At 44.5% G+C, this 18,907-nt stretch overlaps 2 protein-coding genes across 5 annotated transcripts; both read left to right on the forward strand.

Annotated features, from left to right (window-relative positions):
- Positions 1-2,068: 2,068 nt before the first annotated feature.
- On the forward strand, positions 2,069-10,241 carry LOC135243198 (uncharacterized). 2 transcript variants are annotated; one of them, XM_064314833.1, is made up of 15 exons: positions 2,069-2,766; positions 2,928-3,098; positions 3,567-3,685; positions 4,087-4,246; positions 4,470-4,588; positions 4,753-5,842; positions 6,148-6,275; positions 6,767-6,977; positions 7,215-7,339; positions 7,591-7,687; positions 7,795-7,899; positions 8,855-8,947; positions 9,069-9,246; positions 9,558-9,704; positions 9,773-10,241. In XM_064314833.1, coding segments are annotated over exons 1-15 (3,357 nt in total). In that variant the 5' UTR covers positions 2,069-2,153; the 3' UTR covers positions 9,774-10,241. The 2 variants fall into 2 exon arrangements, with proteins under 2 accessions (XP_064170903.1, XP_064170902.1); XM_064314832.1 differs by having other exon boundaries at positions 2,071-2,766; positions 9,558-9,672.
- Positions 10,242-11,714: 1,473 nt separating this feature from the next.
- On the forward strand, positions 11,715-18,792 carry LOC135243199 (zona pellucida sperm-binding protein 4-like). 3 transcript variants are annotated; one of them, XM_064314834.1, is made up of 12 exons: positions 11,715-12,137; positions 13,073-13,194; positions 13,272-13,380; positions 13,511-13,645; positions 13,905-14,077; positions 14,405-14,487; positions 14,721-14,848; positions 15,121-15,304; positions 16,016-16,154; positions 17,327-17,414; positions 18,266-18,409; positions 18,492-18,792. In XM_064314834.1, the coding sequence occupies exons 1-12, from the start codon at positions 11,975-11,977 to the stop codon at positions 18,659-18,661; spliced, it is 1,638 nt and encodes a 545-aa protein (XP_064170904.1). In that variant the 5' UTR covers positions 11,715-11,974; the 3' UTR covers positions 18,662-18,792. The 3 variants fall into 3 exon arrangements, with proteins under 3 accessions (XP_064170904.1, XP_064170905.1, XP_064170906.1); XM_064314835.1 differs by having other exon boundaries at positions 11,734-12,137; positions 17,327-17,396; XM_064314836.1 differs by lacking the exon at positions 11,715-12,137 and adding an exon at positions 12,223-12,365.
- Positions 18,793-18,907: the final 115 nt, after the last annotated feature.

Here is an 18,907-nt window from a genome sequence, read left to right on the forward strand (position 1 = left end):
ATTTTGCTTTGAAACGTTTGAAAAGAAAACAACTTCTTTCCGTTGCTAGGCAACCCAAAATATGAGTCATCACGGAGCCGCACCCATCTCTTCCCCCCGCTTCTGCTCTGACTTTTTTCATGCATTGCTTGTATTGTAGTGGAAGACCAGTCAGTCGGTGTACATACTGTTCTGTTTAGCATAAAATTCTGTTTAGCCCCCACCCCAAACTCTCTCAAAAGCAGATGTCGAACAGGGAGAGGGAATGGGAGATATTATGTAATTTAGTGTAGTATACTTAGTGTAGTATACTTGGCTCATACATTGCAGCGCGGCTAAATGTGTTGCAGTCGTGGCAGCAGTAGTAATAGCACTGGCGTAATTGTAGTAGTTTAGCTCCATCTGAATATTCATGTTGCACAGGGCTAGTTGCTGCACTTCTGTTGAACGCGTAGAGTCATTTGACTGAAAAACACCCATGCATTGTGATTTTCCAGAACCGTTTTCCAGACAATAACCAAATAACAACTTTATTATTATTTGTAGTAGCACGTTGTGATGCATTCACTTATTTTATGACGAAATGCACACATCGATCCATGAAATGATCGCAAAAGACATAATCAACAGGATACAATGTGTAATTTAACCCGCAGACATGCCATTCGTTGCTTTAAATTCATGCATTTATGTCTCCGAAGAGGGACAATGAAATGGAGTTAGCATTTTACAGCGCCATTTTTTTTATTCCCCCAAGCTTTTTACATAACAGTTTACTTAAGTCCCGAACAGGTACCAGCACGTAGAATGCTCTCCTACGCCATTGGAGAGCTTTGATTTCCAATAGCTGTGCAGACAGGACAGGGGCACCCTGAAGGGAAGAGGGAAAACCAACCAGATGTGATGCACGGCTGACCTCTAGATGAGAGATGGTTGTATTACACCTTGTAGCCACCAATCTCTCTCAGAATACGGAAAAAGACACCTAATGAGTTTAACATGCTTCCATACGGAAGAGGACTAGGGTCACATGTGAAATTTTTTTTTGAGTTCTGACTTTAAAGTCAGAACTCAAAAAAAAAAATTGCACGTGGCCCTAATCCTCTTCCGTACTTCCATTTTCTTAAATTTTTTTAAAAAATTTTAAAAAAGTCTAGGATATGGAAAGCTCGTAAAATAAAGGTGTTGTTTTTTTGGATTAAACTGAAAATACGCTAACTGATTCCCTACATGTTTTGGAAGGTAACTAAGATATTCAAATGATTTAAATCAGGGGTGCACAACTAGGGCCGATCCGTTTCCGGAATTTGTGCCAACTTCTGCTCTTAATTATTTAATTCATTCAATCATACACTTATCTGACATTGTATAGTCCTGGATAAGTACCAGCTACAGTCGCAGACTGCAAGTGCATCCTAAATATTTCACTGTACTTAAGTACAGGAGTGAACCGGTTTCGTTTACGCTGAGCTATTAGAAAACTAAAACTAAGGTAATTAGCTGGAACAAAAACCAGCACATATACCTGTCCACCCCTTATTTGATTGTGGCCTAGCCTTGGTAGCACACCAGATTAGCTAAATAAATAAATAAACTAAACTTGAAATGGAAAACCTATTGCGAGAAAGACAAAAAACATGTTGCAGAGCAAGGTTATGGGGAATGAAAAAGCAGCAGCAGCAGCGTGGATTATTGACTATAAGGAATTGGATTTAAAGTTGTTGGTAGGCCTAGTTACTTCTTGACTGACCGAGAGACGTTTCTGCTTAGCTTGCCTGTATATCTGTAGGCTAATTAACTACACACTTGCAATTATTTAATTTGGCAGAATTGTCTAGCCTACGTATTGCAGCTCAACCTTTGAAATTTAAGATTGAACACGACATCAGAGTTATTTTAAAAAACAAATCTTAAAAAAAAAAAAAAATCAATTTCCAACCATCACAACCTAATAGGTCAGAAGGCCTTAAACAATTGTGAAGAATTGCTAATAGGCTATTGATATTTTAACAAATCCATTGACGTTGGAACGCGTGAAAATGTAACAAAAGAACACAGATTCTATTGGTCTGTCAGTGTCAATTTCAAGATAGTGAATTTCGACTCGCGCGATCCGTGTAAAGACCAGAGACGGTAAAGACTGATCGTAAAAAAAGCAACAGCAAAACTTTAAGATGTTTTGGAAACAAATGGGGAAATGTATTTTCTTTCTTTTTGTTGCACATAAACTGATTACTTTAAGTGCGTGCCTTGAGTCGGCAGACATTAAAACTTTAGCTACAGCACGTGATTTGAAGGCAAACGGCCACTTAAATGGAGGGTACCACGTTTATACTAAAAAGGACGGTAAGTTCAGCCCAAGGTTTGGGAGACTCGTGGTTGGCCGCACAGCATTGAGCTACCGCAACAAAGTCGGCCTGGATGTTGCAAGAGAAGACGGCCTGTACAAGAAATTCAGCGGCTATGGCGAAAATGAAGAACGAGTGGAGAACGGGAAACGGGCAGGTCTAGGTCCAGCTAACGCAACTGGGCAGTCTTATCAGCAGGTATCTGTGCCTCAGAACTTCAGTCGAACCCTGAAAAATTCGGAAGCAAACACAGAATCGCCGGGGAAGGCAGCCCGAGAAGGGAGTCCAGATCAAAGCGACAATGTCAGCACGAAGGGCTGGTCCTCTCAATCGAACGGTTGTACTCTTGGGGAAATCAACTCAAGGAGCACGGATGACATCAAGTCTTCTGGATCAGTGAAGTACCAGGCTGGATATCAGTCGGATTCAGCCCTCCCTGGTGAACAGCAGGAACCTTTGATTTGTCGGTCTTTGTTATCAATGCCGAATTTTGACGTAGCCTAAAGATGTATTATTTCTTTTTTTATTTATTTTTTCCTGAAGCTAAGGATTTATGGTGTTTTTCATACTGAACCCTGTCGTTGTTGCATGCTCTTTCAGGTGTAGAGGAAGGAAGATTGTCTCAAGGGGAGGTCACAGGCATTTTGCCTGGTTCTGGCTCTCCGGTAAATGAGCTCTGGCTGCGGACGATGGCCTTGGTGCAGTGTGGGTACAACAACATGAGTCTCACCGTCAGAAAAAGTGAATCGGCGCGCCTCATGATAGATCAAGGTAAGATTTCAGAGGTGGATATATACAGTTTTTCCAACATGTTTGTAATGTAGGAACCTTGTACAAACTGGGGTGCTTTGAGACTGCAGCAGCATGTGCCTAGCCATAGAGTCCTTGCATGGCCAATGAATTTCATGTGGGCTTGATTCAGATGGACATAACTGTGGTATAGAAACTGTAAACTTGCATTGATTTTTTATTCTTTCATGGGTGGGCCAGCCAATGCCTTTCCGCAGTGGCTCTGTAGTGGGTGAAGTTTTGCTATCATGGACATCAGTTGGTGGAGAGGCGGGAGAGCCTCCCCCCCCCCCCCCCCCCATTTCCCTCCCCAATCGGCCTCCATCCAGTGCCACTGAGCTAGGCTCCCTTTGCTTCTTACGAGTGATTTAGATTGACCAAACCTGTTTAACCTGCATAAGGACACTCTGTTGCAGAACTGACAATCCCATTTAACGGTCTCCCTCACAGGACAGACACCCCCCCTCTCTCTGTCGCAGCTGCCCTCTCTCTGTGGCTACTCTGTGAAGACCACATGGAGGGACCTGGTCTTCACGGCTTTCTATGATGGCTGCCATGTCAGGCAAGAGGTACACCCACAGCCCCCTAAAACCCTGCCCCTATAGCGCCTATCAGTATGACTCTCAGTATATGTCAGATGAGAGGTAGCTGCACACACCCCGAAGACCCCTAGGAACATAGAACAAAGGTTTCCTCCTGGCTTGGTCACCTATATTAGTAGATAAATATTCATGTCTGTGATTAAATGTTTTATGGCAGGTGGCTTATCATTTATCTTTAAAATCAATCGAGTAAGTCGGCCAGCTGTGTTTCTGCACAGACAGTATGGGTCTCTCTGGCTAGTTACTGTCCAGTCTTGTGGTTAAACTGAACTAAGTGCAGAAATGAAAATGCCCCAAATGTCAAATATTCACAGAAAACTCATCTCTTCCTATTCCCCCCCCCCCATTTTTTTCTCTCTCTCTGTCAGGATGGGAGTCATGTCTTGTCGTTGATTTGGTGGGGGACCCCTGTGAAGATGTCCTGCCCTATCCTGCCGGCCCCCACACCCTTCTCCCTCTGTTGCAACCCCTTTGGCATGACTGTAACAGTTGGGGGGAACGGGTCTGCGGCTGACATTGGCGTCGACAGTAAGTTTGCGCAGGTTGTGATTTTGCGTTTGACCCCTTGCTGGAATTAAGTGTGTGTTGGGGAGAGGGGGTGATTAGGTTGGGAAGTGGTCACTGTAGAGGCTGTAGACTGAGTGTTGGGGGGGGGGGGTGGTGGTGGTGGTGGTGGTGGTGGTGGTGGTGGTCGTCGCTGTAGAGTGCCCCACCACCTCAAAGTTTACCATCCTGTGTCTCCCTCTTGCAGTGGGGTATGAGTGGAGGTCCTTGGCATCAGTGGCTCAGCAGTGTGGGTACATCGTGGAGGTGAACCCTGGGAAGCTGGTCATCTCTGTCCCCTTTAACACCTGCGGAGTCGCTTTTAAGGTTGGTTATGGCCAGAGGGACAATTTAAAATAGTAAATCATCTTTGTAAGAGACTAAACTAGGAATGAGCTAATCTTTGTGTGAGCATGTGTTTTGTGGTAATTTGCATATTAGGTGTCTGTGTGTGTCTGTGGTGTGTAAATGGTTTTATATTTCTCTCCTAGGATGGGAAGTACATCCTGTCCCTTCAGTCAGGAGAAAAGGAGAGTGCCTTCTCCTGTCCAGCTCCACCTTCTACCCAATTGTCTTCTTCCCCCCCTCTTCTGTCCACATATTCCTATCCCCCACTCAACCCCGCCCCTCTGACGCCACCCCCTGCTCCCAGTCCCAATACCGCCGGCCCTCCTTCCATCCCTGAGCACACCCCCAAATTCCCCATGTTTTTCTGGCATCAGCCCCACTACCCTGCTGCCACTCCTCCAGATCAAACCGCCCACAATCCTAACCCTGTAGACTCTCCACACCTCTCCCACAGAGTGCCTGTTCTCTACCCTCAGCGCCCCCAAAATCCCCTCACTCATCCCGAGGATCCCCCTCTTCCCTATCGTCCAGTGTACCCCCCGAAACCTGCTTCTACCTCCCGTACCCCTCAAATTCCTGTTGACCCCTCGTTTGTGATTCCTGTCTTGCACTCACATGAACCCCCTAATCTTCACGCCAACCCCACAGCTCGAACCCTCGTTCCTGACGACTGTGAGACCCGTGACCCCACCTCCGCTAGGCCACCGCCCCCCTTGCATCCAGTCACGGGCCCGTCTCCCCCTGCTGGTCCTCCAGTCCCTTTCCCGTATTATGATTTAGTGTCCCAGCTTCGTCCTCACAACTCACAAAATCCAAACAACCACTTTAATACTCACTCACTGCCTATGACTCCCGCTGTCCGTCCATCTCCTCTTCCTCCTCCTCCTCTTCCTCCCTCTTATCAACACAGCCGCCTGAACCAGCACCTGCTGCACCCATCTATGGACTCCTTACAGAAGCCTCATGGTCCAATTAAATCCCCCCCTCACCCTTTGCCCTTCCTCCCACATCACCACAGAAACCCTTCCTTTAACCGTGCAAAGTATCCCCATCCAGTACATCCCTGCCCAGCAGGGTCTCGTCTAAAATCATCTGTGTCCCCAGTTCCTCTCACCCTGCCACTGGCTGGCCCCCAGGTCCCTCCCTTCTTCCCCCTGCCATCCTTAACCTGTAAACCGAAAAAAATGACCATCACTCTACCTTCTGCTCACCCGGCCTCCATTGAAGTCGAAGGTAGGTGTGCGGTTGTGCGGTTTATCCAAGGTCACCTGTGCCATTTGGCTTGACATGCATTTAACACATTGCCCAGTGACATGGATCGATCTCTAACTGCCACGAGTGTGTGTGATCGGTTGAAACTGCGCCGTTGCACGTAATGCATGAGCCAAGGAACAAATAGCCTCATTGGACATGGGGCAAACTGCTGCATTAAGTTATTAATCGTACATTTCACATTCTGTATGCTTAAGGCAGAAAATAGCCTGAACATTTATGCAACAGTCTGTACTATAAGCACTGACGCCGGAATGCTCTGGCAGATCAGAGAGTCAGAGAGTGGATTCCTTTTGGCAGCACTGATCCTGATTGCTCCTATACGTTGTACATCGGGGAGCTGGGAGTTTTGACTTTCTCCTCACCTCTCCCTGCCTGCTACAGTTGCACCTTGGTAAGTATCCCTGCAACCAGGCAGTGAGCCTGGATTGGATATTTGTATCCAGTAAGCTAAGGATGGGTAAGCTGGTCTGAGGCCCTGTTTCAGAAAGCAGGATTGCAGAGCTGGATAACTGCTTTGACCCAGAATCCTCCCAAATTTGTAACATGGACTGAAGTAAAAAAGAGCCATTCCAGGTTTTACTCAGTGCAGTTATTCTGCTAACTCTGTAATTGTGCTTTGTGAAATACTCCCCTTGATTTCCTGTTGGGGGCATTAATCACTTTGACACCTAACTCTGGCTGTTTTGAAGTGTATGGCCCCAGCCACTGATCCTGCATCAGGTATTTACTATTGTTTAATGTGGTGTTTGATGTGGATCAGGGTGAACTTGGCTAAACTGACTCAGAGTCTGGTGTCAGTTGCAGTGAGTATTTGTAACTGTTGGACCTGCAGATGGTGTACATTAACCAGTCTTTCTCCTGCCCCCACCCGCCCCCCACTAGTCCCCCTCTGTCCTGTCTCTGCATGTGAGGTACTGGGACATAGCACTTCAGCAGTTGCAGATTTTGGATTTAAAGTGTCTGTATTCACCTGGCTCCACCACGCAGTCTCCAGCCACAGAACATCCTACAGCCTACAAGCCTCAGGTCTATTGTATGGCTGATCACATGAGTGTGAGACTGCCACCTGGTGTGTGGGATGTCTTTGTTCAGGGTAAGTGCGTGTGTGTGTGTATATGCCATCTTACCTGAATGGATCCAAATGTTCTTTGTGTTTCAGTAATGGGCAAGTTTCACTGAATTGCATATAGATAGGATTGTGTGCAACATACATATTAACTATATTATAATGAATACATTTGGTCGATGCCTTTTTCTGTGTTGATGTGGAAGTGCAGTTTGGAGGGAGTGAAGGCTAGTAATGGGCTTGGTGTCCTGTGCAACTCCACAGACATAAAGGGGAATGAGATCAGGCTGCTGGAAACCCCAGAGGATTGTGGGTATGCAGTGAGGAAGCATGGTAGTGATGGCACCATTCTGACCTTCCCCTTTACATCTTGTCACATGACTAATCAGGTCAGTAATTGCCTTGGGTCACTGCCGGGTTTTTTCCGCTTTGTACCGTATAAATATAATACAAGGCGTATGCAATTTTGTGTTGGGGAAAATAATATATGATTGATTGAGGATGAGGCATTAAAAAAAATATTTACAAAAACTTGGAATGTTGAGAACTTTCCCAACCAGCTTAAGGCTCCGCCATAGAATTGAAGAGAAAGTGATGAATCCACAAGTGGTAATTTGACAACTGAATTTATTACAAACAGGATCAGAAACACACCTTTGGCATTAAAGTCCTGAGCAAACTTGGATCACAAGTACAATGGCTGTCCTGTCCTCTTGCGACACCCATCTCTAAACAAGGTGAGCTGTGAGGCATAAAGTGAAGTTTCAAAAGGTCAGTATAATATGGCCCACCTCCACACTTAATCCTGTGATGCAACATCCTGTCCCCATCCCCCCACCCCCAGACTGCGGTTTCCCTGGTGACGCTCGGCAGCTCTGTGGTCCTGGATGTGGTCCAGTCGGACAGGGGCCCTGCCCGGACTCTGGGCCGTGCTACCTCCCCACACACGGTGAGTGGCCCTGCCCTGACTGGGGCATGTTACCTCCCCACACATGGTGAGAGGCCCCAGGCAGAGCTTTAGATCTGTGGGGATATGAAGAGCCAATGTGAACTGATGCATATCACCATAGGCCATGACGTTGCCGATTTCATAATTTAGGAGTAGAAAAGCGTGAGAAACTGGTTTGGTTTCCAGTTTATTAATACTGGCTGTTTGCTGTCCTCAAAGTATTTATTTATTTTTTTTTCCCCCTTTCCCCTGGGGAGTTTTTATTTATTTATTAATTCATTCATTTTTTTAAATCATACTTACTGGATTTTTGGGGTTCAGGCTGTTTTGCCCAGTTTTTCCTGGGTCCTGGTTTCTGTAAAGTATCTTTGATGGTGCTTCTGTTAAAGTGCTATGCAAATAAAATTGGCATTAAGGTACATTCAAGGACTTTTCCAGACATGCAGATAGGATACAAAGATTAATGGCAGTTTATTTTATTGAAATGAGCCTTCAGGGACAGAGAAATCGCCGTGCAATCCAGTTTTGTTTGAATTTTGGGCCAGGGCGATGCTGGAAGAATGTTACAATCATAGCCAATGGTAAATGACTACAGCTATTAGCTGTGCACTTTTTCAGTTCTCCTTTTTAAATTGGGAAATACTTTTTTTTTTAAATATATATAAACACTCAATAGTATTGGTGGTGGGGAAAAAATGGTAGAATCAGTGGACAGTGGCATTCTAAAGCTCACAGATTAGTGTGTGAAAGGTCTTCTTTGAATGGTCTCATTGGACAACTAAGTGCCTGTTTGGCTTTGGTAAGGAGAAGCGGGTGCCTGAATTGGCTGTGTATAACAGGCCACCATGTGGCTTTCCAGCATGGGTACGAATGGCCATAACTGTATGCATTCATGCATATTTACTTTAAAAGTTTTACTTATTCAGGCCATTTTGTTATTCTCCTGTTCCTATAGGGTACATGGCAGATGGGGGTGCAGCCCATTCAGAGGAAAGCCCCTCCATTCAGACTGATGGGCCAGTGGGTGTTTATCTGAAGATTGCCACAGGTGTGTACACCTACTTACAGTGGTGCTATCTTTCTGTTTTGCATATATATAATCTCTTCAGGGAACCTCTATTTTCAAAACCAAATAATCAGTTGTCACTCAATGTGTTGCCCACTCCCAGACCAGAACTATACCAGCTATTACCTGAAGAGCAGCCAGAAGTTTCAGAACCATATGGGGCGGCCACTCTTCCTGGAACTGGGTCTTGTGAATGCCCCTGACCCTGGTCTAGCACTGTTGGTGCACTATTGCCTGGCCTACTCCATATCTGAACAGACTCCCTGGATCATCTACCACAGGTGAGTGTGGTGGTTTACAGTTTGTTGTTGCCGATTTTTTAAAAATTTATTCTTTTTATAATGGCTTTGTTCCTTTGTTTTGGACTGAAGCAAATAAAACCATTCATAGAGTACAGTGGTAATAAAGCCGAATGAGAGCCAGTGATAGTGTACAATCTGGCTATACCGTACTTCTGGGATTCCTGACTGTATCTACAGGGTACAGCCAGTAGGCATCCTCTAGTCCCCAATGGCAGTTTTGTGGTCGTCCGTCATCGTCGTCAATATGCTCAGTGAATGTCCTTTCTGGTTCTAATGCCTTCTGCTTTCAGCTGCCCATACCCCCCGCAACCTCCTCTTCCTGTACCCCCGAGTCCCGTCAGGAAGCTCACCATCTCGACATTCGAGCACCTGCCACCGAGGGTTCCCTTCTCCCCCGATGAAGAGGTGGGACCCTGTCCGACCATGTCACCCGCGTGGTAAGCGAGCAAGTATCACGCAATGCTGTGATACTTAACCTGTTGATCTGTCTCTCCTTGTCCAACAGATCCACTTTTGGTGCTCCACAGAGGTATGCTCACCGTCCCAGAGAACCTGCATGGAGGGCTGCACCATCTGAGAAGCCAAAATGTGTGACGCTCCCAGGTCCGCCTGTAAAAACTGTACTGCCAACACGCGAGCTGGGGCAGGGAAAGAGGAAAGGACCCATGTTGACCGTAAAAGCTGAGGTTCTGAGATTTTGTGGAGCGAAAACCTTGTTCTCATATGTAGCCTTTCTATTCCAAAACCAGAGGGCATTGTTTTTGTTTTTGTTTTTTATTTTTATAATCCCCTCAAGGATTGTATGTTCAAATATTGCTAACTTTAAGAATCTATCAACCAACCAAGTGTAAATGTTTTAAAAATGTGCATGAAAACACTTGTATTAAAGTAGCTAAACGCACATGAGGTCTCAGCACCTACTGGCAGTTCAGTGTTTAAAAAAAAAAAAAAAAAAAAAAACACAATCCAAGAAACCTTGGCTGGCCTTTGCTGAGACCAGAATGACAACTATGGGAAGTGACCAAAATGGAATGTCTCATTGTGTACAGTTTTGCACAAATCTCTCTCAGCAGGGTGTGGTGGCTCAGCTGATTCTAGACAAATACTGGGCCAGTGGAGAAGGAGGGGTGCAGGGCTCTGCTGGCTGTGGAGAGGGTGGGTGGGGGTGATTCTCCGTAGATCTCCCTTAACATCCGTCCAGAGCAGGCACTGCCCAGATCCACTGTGATCCGGATGTGCTGAGGTCACCGATAATTAGATTTGCACATTTGTATTGTTTATGGCTTGACTCAAACATTTTATTTGCTCTTGCTATGAACACTATTCCCATGAACAAACAAGACGGAATGCACAAAGGGGAGTGGAGCTGAAGTCTCTTCATGAAATAGTATTCACAGTGATGGCTGCTTCTACCATGAATTATAGGTCATGTGTTTGTAAAAACTGCCCAAAGATCCCTGCTCTTCTCCCCCCCCCCCCTAATGATAATGTGCAGTTGAGCACGGGGGTGGGGGAAGCTCCACAGGGTTTGTTTTGGATTGATACAGGCCAGAGGAATGGCAGTCTGCCCAGCTCTGGCTCACGGGGACTAGGGCTGCAACTGTTGGCAGACTTTCAACCATCTCCAAAGGGCCAGAGGCACATAAAGGGAAAAACAATCGGAGAAAGTTATGTCTGTTGGACTTATTGCAAAATGAGAGCCAAAGTGACAGGCATGCAAAAGAGAGGGGTGGGGCTGGGTGGGGGAGGTGATTTTCATCTGCACTTCAGAGTGGAAGAGATTTATATGCTTGAAGGGTGTGAGTGTAAATCACGCCACATTTAATTCCAGGTTTAGTCTGGCAAGTTTTTTTTTTGTTTTGTTTTATTGCACTGATGAGTTTCATTATTTTACTCGAGTGCATGTCACTTTTTTCCCAAGCATTTTGTAATGGTTGGAACAGGATATGTGACTATTAACAGTACATTTAACTCTGGAAAGGAATTGATGAGGGTGGGGAAAAGGAGGCTGATTGAAACCAAATATGGCTCAAGCCAACATTTGATATCAATCACTGATTTAACCAATTATTGGCATTTTGCTGAAAGAAACCCTTTCTAATTTATCAGACCAACAGCTATTTACAGCTCTGCGCATAAGGAAGTTCAGTAAACCCTATTTTTATACGGTCTATGAGTAGGCCTCATTACAGCAATCACTAGCTTATGTCAACGTAGTGGAAATATTTCCTCCGACCACCAGGCGACGCCATGCTCGGAGGGAAGCATCTAGATGAAAGCCACCTGAGCACAATACAAAGTAGTTTGGCTCTTCCAAGTTTATATTCACAATCTAATTATGATGGGACAGGACGAAAAAACAACGGAATGTTATGAAAAAACAATACTGAAAGTTTTGGCAGGAGAATACGAAATGTTTAGTCAAGGCGTGGCAATGTCTCCATCAGCCAATTAGGAATCAAATTTAAAATCGACTTCTACGTCATCAGTGTTTAAATTACTGGGATGTATCTACGAAATTCTTTTCAAAGAAATTACTCGTTCGTTTCAGTTCTATAAATTAAGATTTAAATGGATCGTCGTTATTAGTGTCGGAAAAGTAATCTTATGGCAGACTTTATTTATTTACCACTCCTTTCCGTGGTAAATAAAACCTGCAGACTTACAATTTATCAAATTGAAAATATTAAACATTTTTACAAATAAAATGAGGCTGGTAGTGTGTGCGATGCTGGTTTTCCTAGCGCAGGGTGTCCAAAGCGGCGACTTTGCTCTCCGGTCCCAGGATGCCAAGCCATCCGTCACCTGCACCAGCCGCCATATTCACGCGCAGTTCGGCCTAGCTGTACAAAACAACCTACAAGTTAAGGGTGAGAGTTCATTCAGATCGTAATTACAATATTTCGCGCAAGTAAGGTCTTGGGGTGAAGGCCCTTCCGCATGAAAACCTTTGATTGGGCATACCTTCAGTTTGTTTTCCCACCGTTATTTTAATAAATTGCATAACTGAGTATTTCAGAGTCCATTGTACTAAGACACCTCAAGAGGAAGGGCACAGCTAAGGGTAGCCATTACTCACTCAAGTTACATGTGCAGCGGTAAAGTTGTTCTCGTGTCCGCTATATTTGAACGTCGGTAGCGCAACTTGAACGAAAGAAAGCGAAACAGTCAAGTCGAAAAAATAAAGCTATTACGATCGTTTTGGCTTTATGTTAAAAATAATATATATTCTTAAATAAAGCTAACTTTACGGGACTGTTCAACTCAATGTGTGCGGTTTGCATTGATGACGTATTTTTGTAGGCCAACCCGGATGTTTCTTTCGCCATGGGTTCCCTCAGTAGATTTACAATGCTAATTTTCCCATTGGGATTTCGTTTTCTGTCGAAAATAAGGTCTGTGGTTAACGTATGCCAAAGGCAATTTCACATTTTGTTCCACGGAATAAATTACATCCATTATCTCAACCGTCGTTATGTGCTTTAAAAAAGTGAGTTGCTATGTTGAAACTACAACGGTTGTCGTGCAGACGGGCTAGTATGGAAACTAGAGTGACGGTTGCCAGAAAGCGACCGTTGTTGTAGTTCAATATACCAACTTACTAGCAACTTACTTTTTAACAGCATCGAAATCCAAGGTGGTGATATTAATGGATGTAATTTATTTCGTAGAACAAAACGTGGAGCTCTCTTAGGCCTACGTCCACCACAGACTACAAACGAACACTATTTGTTTCTAAATTTTGTCTTTGCTAGTCAGCCAGCTGTAACACCAGTTTGAGGTTCATCTTCTCTATCTCCCCCAGATGATGAGTTCAGGATCCCGGTACATGATACTAAGGAAAAATGCGGGGTGAAATCGGTGCAAGAGGAAGACGGACAGCTGTCCTTCTACAGTCTTTATGACAGCTGCTATTCTCATATTGAGGTGAAAAATGGTTTCTGTTCGGTCTCTGCTGTGGCCAGTATGTATCAAGTTCTTCTAAGCCCTCTCCTTCTCTCCAGGGTGACTCAGTATTAGTGGCTCTGGAGGTACAAGTGGGGAAAGAAGGTCCGTGGTACCGGGTGAACATCAGTTGTCCTCTTAGTCAATACAAAGCTCCCGACCTTAAACGTAAGTATTTTTGTTTTACTGTCTTACCTAAATGGATGGCTGTATGACAATGTTAATTGAAGGTATTTAAAAAAACTGGAGAAAATGTGGTGCCCAGTTTGTTTTCAGCGTGCCTCTGTTTACATTTCAGTGATTTCAGGAACTTGCAGAATACAGAAGTCCTTGAGGGTGTCCTGTGGACCCCAGGGCATCTCTCGAGATGCCTGTCTGAAACTTGGATGCTGCTTCTGCCGTTTTAAATCCATTTGTTATCACAGAATTGACGGTAATGGCTGTCTATTTGTGAGGTAGATGAGTACTTGTTTGTGTTGCATGGGTTGAAGCAACAGAATGGACCTTAAGCATTTGGTCTCAATTGCACATTTCCCAGAAATGGATGTACAGTAATAAATCATTGTTTAAAGCTTGAGGCTCACAATCATGGAGGTGGAATTGTTACTGTCACCCATGAAGGTCAAGTCACCCATGAGGCTCTGTTGTGTGTTCTCTTGCTCTCTCTCAATCTTCCCTTTGTTTTTTGCCAGCCTGCTCCTTGGATGGAAACTTTGTGTTCTCAGTGAATACTTCAGACTTTCAGCTTCCCATTGCCCTCAGCAGCCTCAGGGTCAAAGGTCAGCCCCAGTGTACCCCAGTAGCTACCAGCACAGACCAGGCAGTCTTCAAATTTGGGGTGACAGAGTGTGGCGCAAAGAGAGTGGTGAGTCTGACTCCATTTTGGGGTATCCTGTAAATTGCTTAATGTTTCTTTCTGTCAGCTGGCTGCGTTCTGCTCTCTGCACCTTTTGGAACCAAGATGACTTTTAAAAGTTTGAGATTTTCAGTAATGGTTGTAAAAATGTATAATATTTTTAAGTACATTTCACAACCCCCAGAGGAATTGCATTTTGCCGACGGCCCTTAAGGTAGAGGTTGTTTATGCAAGTCAATAAAATGCTTTCCTTGGGCTTCTGTCTGGCAGTGCACTCATGGTCCATTATAACAGTCTATCTGTACTGGTCCTCTCCCTGCCCACACTCTCAAACAGGTACTTGGGAAGGTGGTGAGGTATGAAGTGGAGGTAGAGGCACTGCCACTGGTTCTGACTGAAGCCAGAGATTCACCTTTCAGGTAAGCTTTGCCATTTTTATCTGATCAATGCAAAAACAACTGGAATATGAAATGCATATGGTTACAGCATGTAAAATGGATTTTTATTTATCTAACCCCCAAATACTTGAACAGACTTCTGTGTCCACTGAAATTTATGTTTCCACTCTCAGTTTTTGTTTAAGAGTGCGGGTGTGCACTTGTGTACATGCGTGCATGTAAGAGTATAAGGCTGTCTTCTTCCTGTCCCATAGACTGCAGGTCCGGTGTCTGTACGCTGGGTCAGTGAGGCTGCAGACCAGCCTGCTGTCCAAGGACCCCACTAAACCCCCTCTTGTCTCTGCAGTGGGAACTCCCAAAGTGAGGATGAGAATAGCTAGAGGTAATGCACAGGACTGGGCGGGCAAACAATAAAAAAAATGTATATTATTATTCGTTCTGTTCAAGTTTTTTGAAAGTTTGAGGTCAGTCAGTGAGAAGTGTGATGTTTCATACTGGAATATCACTCTTCTACATTCACATGTCTACATTCGTTCTTTCAGTAAAGCATTTTAACTCATTCTGCTTGTGCTCAAAAAACAGGATTGAAAACTGCAATTAGTCTCATGTCACTGGTTGGTCCTTGAAGATGATTGACATCCCTCTGTTCCTCAGATGGCTCCTTCTCCTCTTTTGTACCTGAGGACGAGCTGCCTTTGGAGCTGTCTCTGCGAACCCCTGTGCACGTGGAGGTGTCTTTTGCCAGGCCCTCCCAGAATCCTGGACTCTCTCTACGCCTGCGAGACTGCTTTGCCTTCCCAGCTTCCAGGCACTCACTCTGGACACTGCTGCATAATGGGTAAGGGGAGGGAATAGGAGGAGTCTGGTATTGCTGAGGGAGTGGGATAGTGGATATTGTAGTCCTAAGTGAGGGGGATTTGTGGGTATTGTAGGAGAGGGTGGTTTTTTGTGCTGAGGGAGGGGTACAGTGGGGTTCATAAGCATGACTGATCAGAAGAGGGATTGAAGGAGGTGAGTATGTAAGGCAGAGGTGTCGAGCTCCAGTCCATTGGCTGCAGTGTGTGCTGGTTTTCAACATGGTTAAGTACAAGTTAAGTCATTAATTGGTGAGTCGACGCACCTTGTTCTCAAGGTCGTATTGGCTGCTGATTGAAAGGAAATCGATAACCTCCAGATATGAAGTTTGACACCTTTGATGTAAGGGATCTGTGGGAATAATTAGGGCCCTGTGACTCAAATCATGGTCCTTAAGGGTCAAGAACTACTGGTTTTCGACCCTCCCTTTACCTGGGCGTTTAGTGTGAAATTAGTCTGGCCAATCAGTAGTACTTATCTTTCATTTAATTACTTGGCAGAAAAAGAATACTAGGGCTGTATTTGGATTTGAGGGCCAGATTTGAGTGTCCATGGATTAGGGGCTCAGTGGGCTTCATTAAGGGTTTGGTCAGGGCAGGGCTGGAGGGGTATGAGTGATATTAATTGGGACATGTTAGTGTTTTTCTTGCCTTTGGGATGAGATAAGCTAACTTGCTGGTTGTGCTACTCCCAGGTGTCCCAACCCTCTGGACAGTGAGAGGAGCTCTGTGCTCCTGGGTCGCTGGGGACAGTCTCTGTCTCAGGTCAGGAGGTTTGATGTGAAAACATTTGCCTTCATTGACCCCAAAACTGGAGAGCCAAGTATGGAAGAGGTGAAGGGTTTTTTTCACACTTCACACTACAGGTTTAATACTGTCTGTACATTGAGGGTTTGATACTGCCTGTACACTGTGGATTTAACACTGCACTCTGCAGGTTTAATACTGTGCGTACACTGCACTGTGTGCACTTTTGTTTTAAAGAGTAAGCTCCAGATATTCTAAAAAAAGAAATGCTCTAGCCAAATGGAAGTTGTCCTATTTTATGATTCGCAATGTTAAAAAACATAATTTTATTGAAACAAAGGCAAGAAATAAGGCCTAAATTGCTTAATTTTTTGTAATTTTGTGATGAATGAGGAACTGAGATTCTGTCAAATTAGCTATAGCTAGCCTCTTTTCCATTAAAGAATTGATGCACATAAGTTATTGTGACAACTCTTATGGAAAACGCGTTAAATCAACATAATGCCAGACTAATTCACTCGCTAGTGATGGATTGGAGTACATCCTCAGGTAGGAGCTAAGCTAGCTTGCTGCCATCCATCTGCAGCCATTGATGGCGCTAACACTGTTGGCTTGCAGCCCATATTGTTTAATGTACTTGTAGTGGATATGCACAATTGGTATCGGCCTTTTCGTATGAATCTCGGCAAGATGGCTAAAAAGCTTTCCAGAATGTGCTCTGGTTGTTGACTTTGGGAAGAAAACTTAAACTCCGATCACCTCTGGCGGGTGCACACTGTGGGTCTGACACTGTCTGTACACTGTGGGTTTGACACTGCACACTGTGGGGTTTGACGCTGTCTGTACACTGTGGGTTTGACACTGCACACTGTGGGGTTTGACGCTGTCTGTGGCTTTAATATGGTATACACACTGGGTTTAATACTGTATACGCTAGGTTGGGTACAGTCTGTATGCTGCAGGTTTAATATTGTATGTACACTACAGATTTAATACTCAGTGTAAACTTTGGGTTTAGTACACTCTGTACCCTACATGTTTAGTACTGTCTGTACACTGCAGGTTTAATACGTCAAGTTTGTTCTTCAGAACTTAGCAAATATGAGCAGTCACGTTTGTGTGTGTGTTTGTGGGCACGTTGCAAACTTTGGTTTCTTCCCTTTTCATAGAAGAATCCGATCATGATACGAATTTGCATAGATGGAGTTTGTATGCATGCAGTCCAGCAACCCCAGTGATCATTTTGTGCTTTTTCTCAGTTGTATTTCTACTGCTGGGTGGAGATTTGTACAGAGGAAGAAGAATGTGAACAGCAGTGCCCAACCCTGTGTGAGTGTCTGATCCTCAGTAAGCTCCCTCACTCACTTTTCTCTTCCTCTCTCCCTCTCACTATTCTCTACCTCTCCTTCTCTGTTTTCCATTTCTCTCCCTCATTATTCTTTCCCTCTCCATCCATCTCAGTTCTTTGCCTTAGTGGTGGGAGAGTGAAGCTTGATCATTTTCATGATGGGTGGAGCTACTGTAGAATGTCAATCACGTATTCATTACATTACATTACAGGCATTTGGCAGACGCTCTTATCCAGAGCGACGTACAACAAAGTGTATAACCATAACCAGGAACAAGTATGACGAAACCCCTAGAGAGAAGTACCGTCCAAGTACAGGAACAACCATAGTTCAACTTGGACTGATGGTTAAACTGATTAACACTAACAACGAGAACGGCAACAACGCAATCTATGGAAAAATAAAAATAAATAAAAATACAAGTAGTCGTTAAGACAGGCGCATCAACTAAGTAACCTATGAAACAGCTGCCTAGTTACAACCCTAACAACCCTACAACCCTATTCCTCATCGCCCAATCGAGATTTCCAAAAGCTAAACCCCTATGATTGGTTCAAATCAGTGAGTCACAGGTTCAAGTTATTCACTACTTAAGTAGTAATCAAGGTTTTGATTGAAGACTGATTCTAGCTGAATAGGTGCCTTAGTGCTGGGCTCAAACAAAAACCTGCACCCATGCTGGCCTTTTTCAGATCGCACAGCCTTGCTGTAACTCATCTCCTGCTGTTCTTTAAAAATGCCATTTCATTCCCTTTTTTCTCCTGTCTTTAGATGCTGGCCAATTGTGGATGTGCTGAGGAAGCTGGTGAACCCTGTTTACTGATCCTGTATTTTTCTTTTCTTATTAAGCTCATGGCAGTGGTAGGATGAGGAGGGAGTACAAATCAGATCGAGTCTCACAACTTGTGTTCTTTGGCCCGGTTCTGTTGGGCCAGAACAGCAGCGGATGGGAAGAAATTCATGGGCCCGAGATTGCAGTTCCTGCCGCGATAGGTTAGTCCAATAGGAACTTTGTATCCCTCAGTTTGGTGTACAAATGGAGTTAACACGTGCTGTCTGTCCCTCTCTCCCACAGTGTATCAGATGTTGTCTGTATGCTCCCTCTCTGTCACCTGTGCCTCCGCTCTTTTCCTCCTCCTCTTTTGTGTGTGGTCTAAAGCGAGGCAAAGCCGCCAAAGTCGCCGCTCACACGGGGAGCCGGGCATCGGCACGGAAACGGAGGTGGCCGCCTCTGTGATTGGCTGAAAGTGGGATATAATTTGGGTAATAATATAGGAATAAAGAATTTCAGCATATAGAATTTTGTTTTTTCCATTTTGTTAGAGATGACAGAAATGAAGCAATCTCTCAATAAATTTCCAGCTCTTTACTCTTTACTAGTCATTTGGCCATCTTTACTTTGAATCCTGATTCTTTGTTTGGAAATGTATTTATTAGTGTCCCGTATGTATATGTACATTTTCACCCATGGAAGACGTTAAACTATTGAAT

The sequence above is a fragment of the Anguilla rostrata genome, chromosome 17 (assembly GCF_018555375.3).
Source record: "Anguilla rostrata isolate EN2019 chromosome 17, ASM1855537v3, whole genome shotgun sequence".
NCBI lineage: Eukaryota > Metazoa > Chordata > Actinopteri > Anguilliformes > Anguillidae > Anguilla > Anguilla rostrata.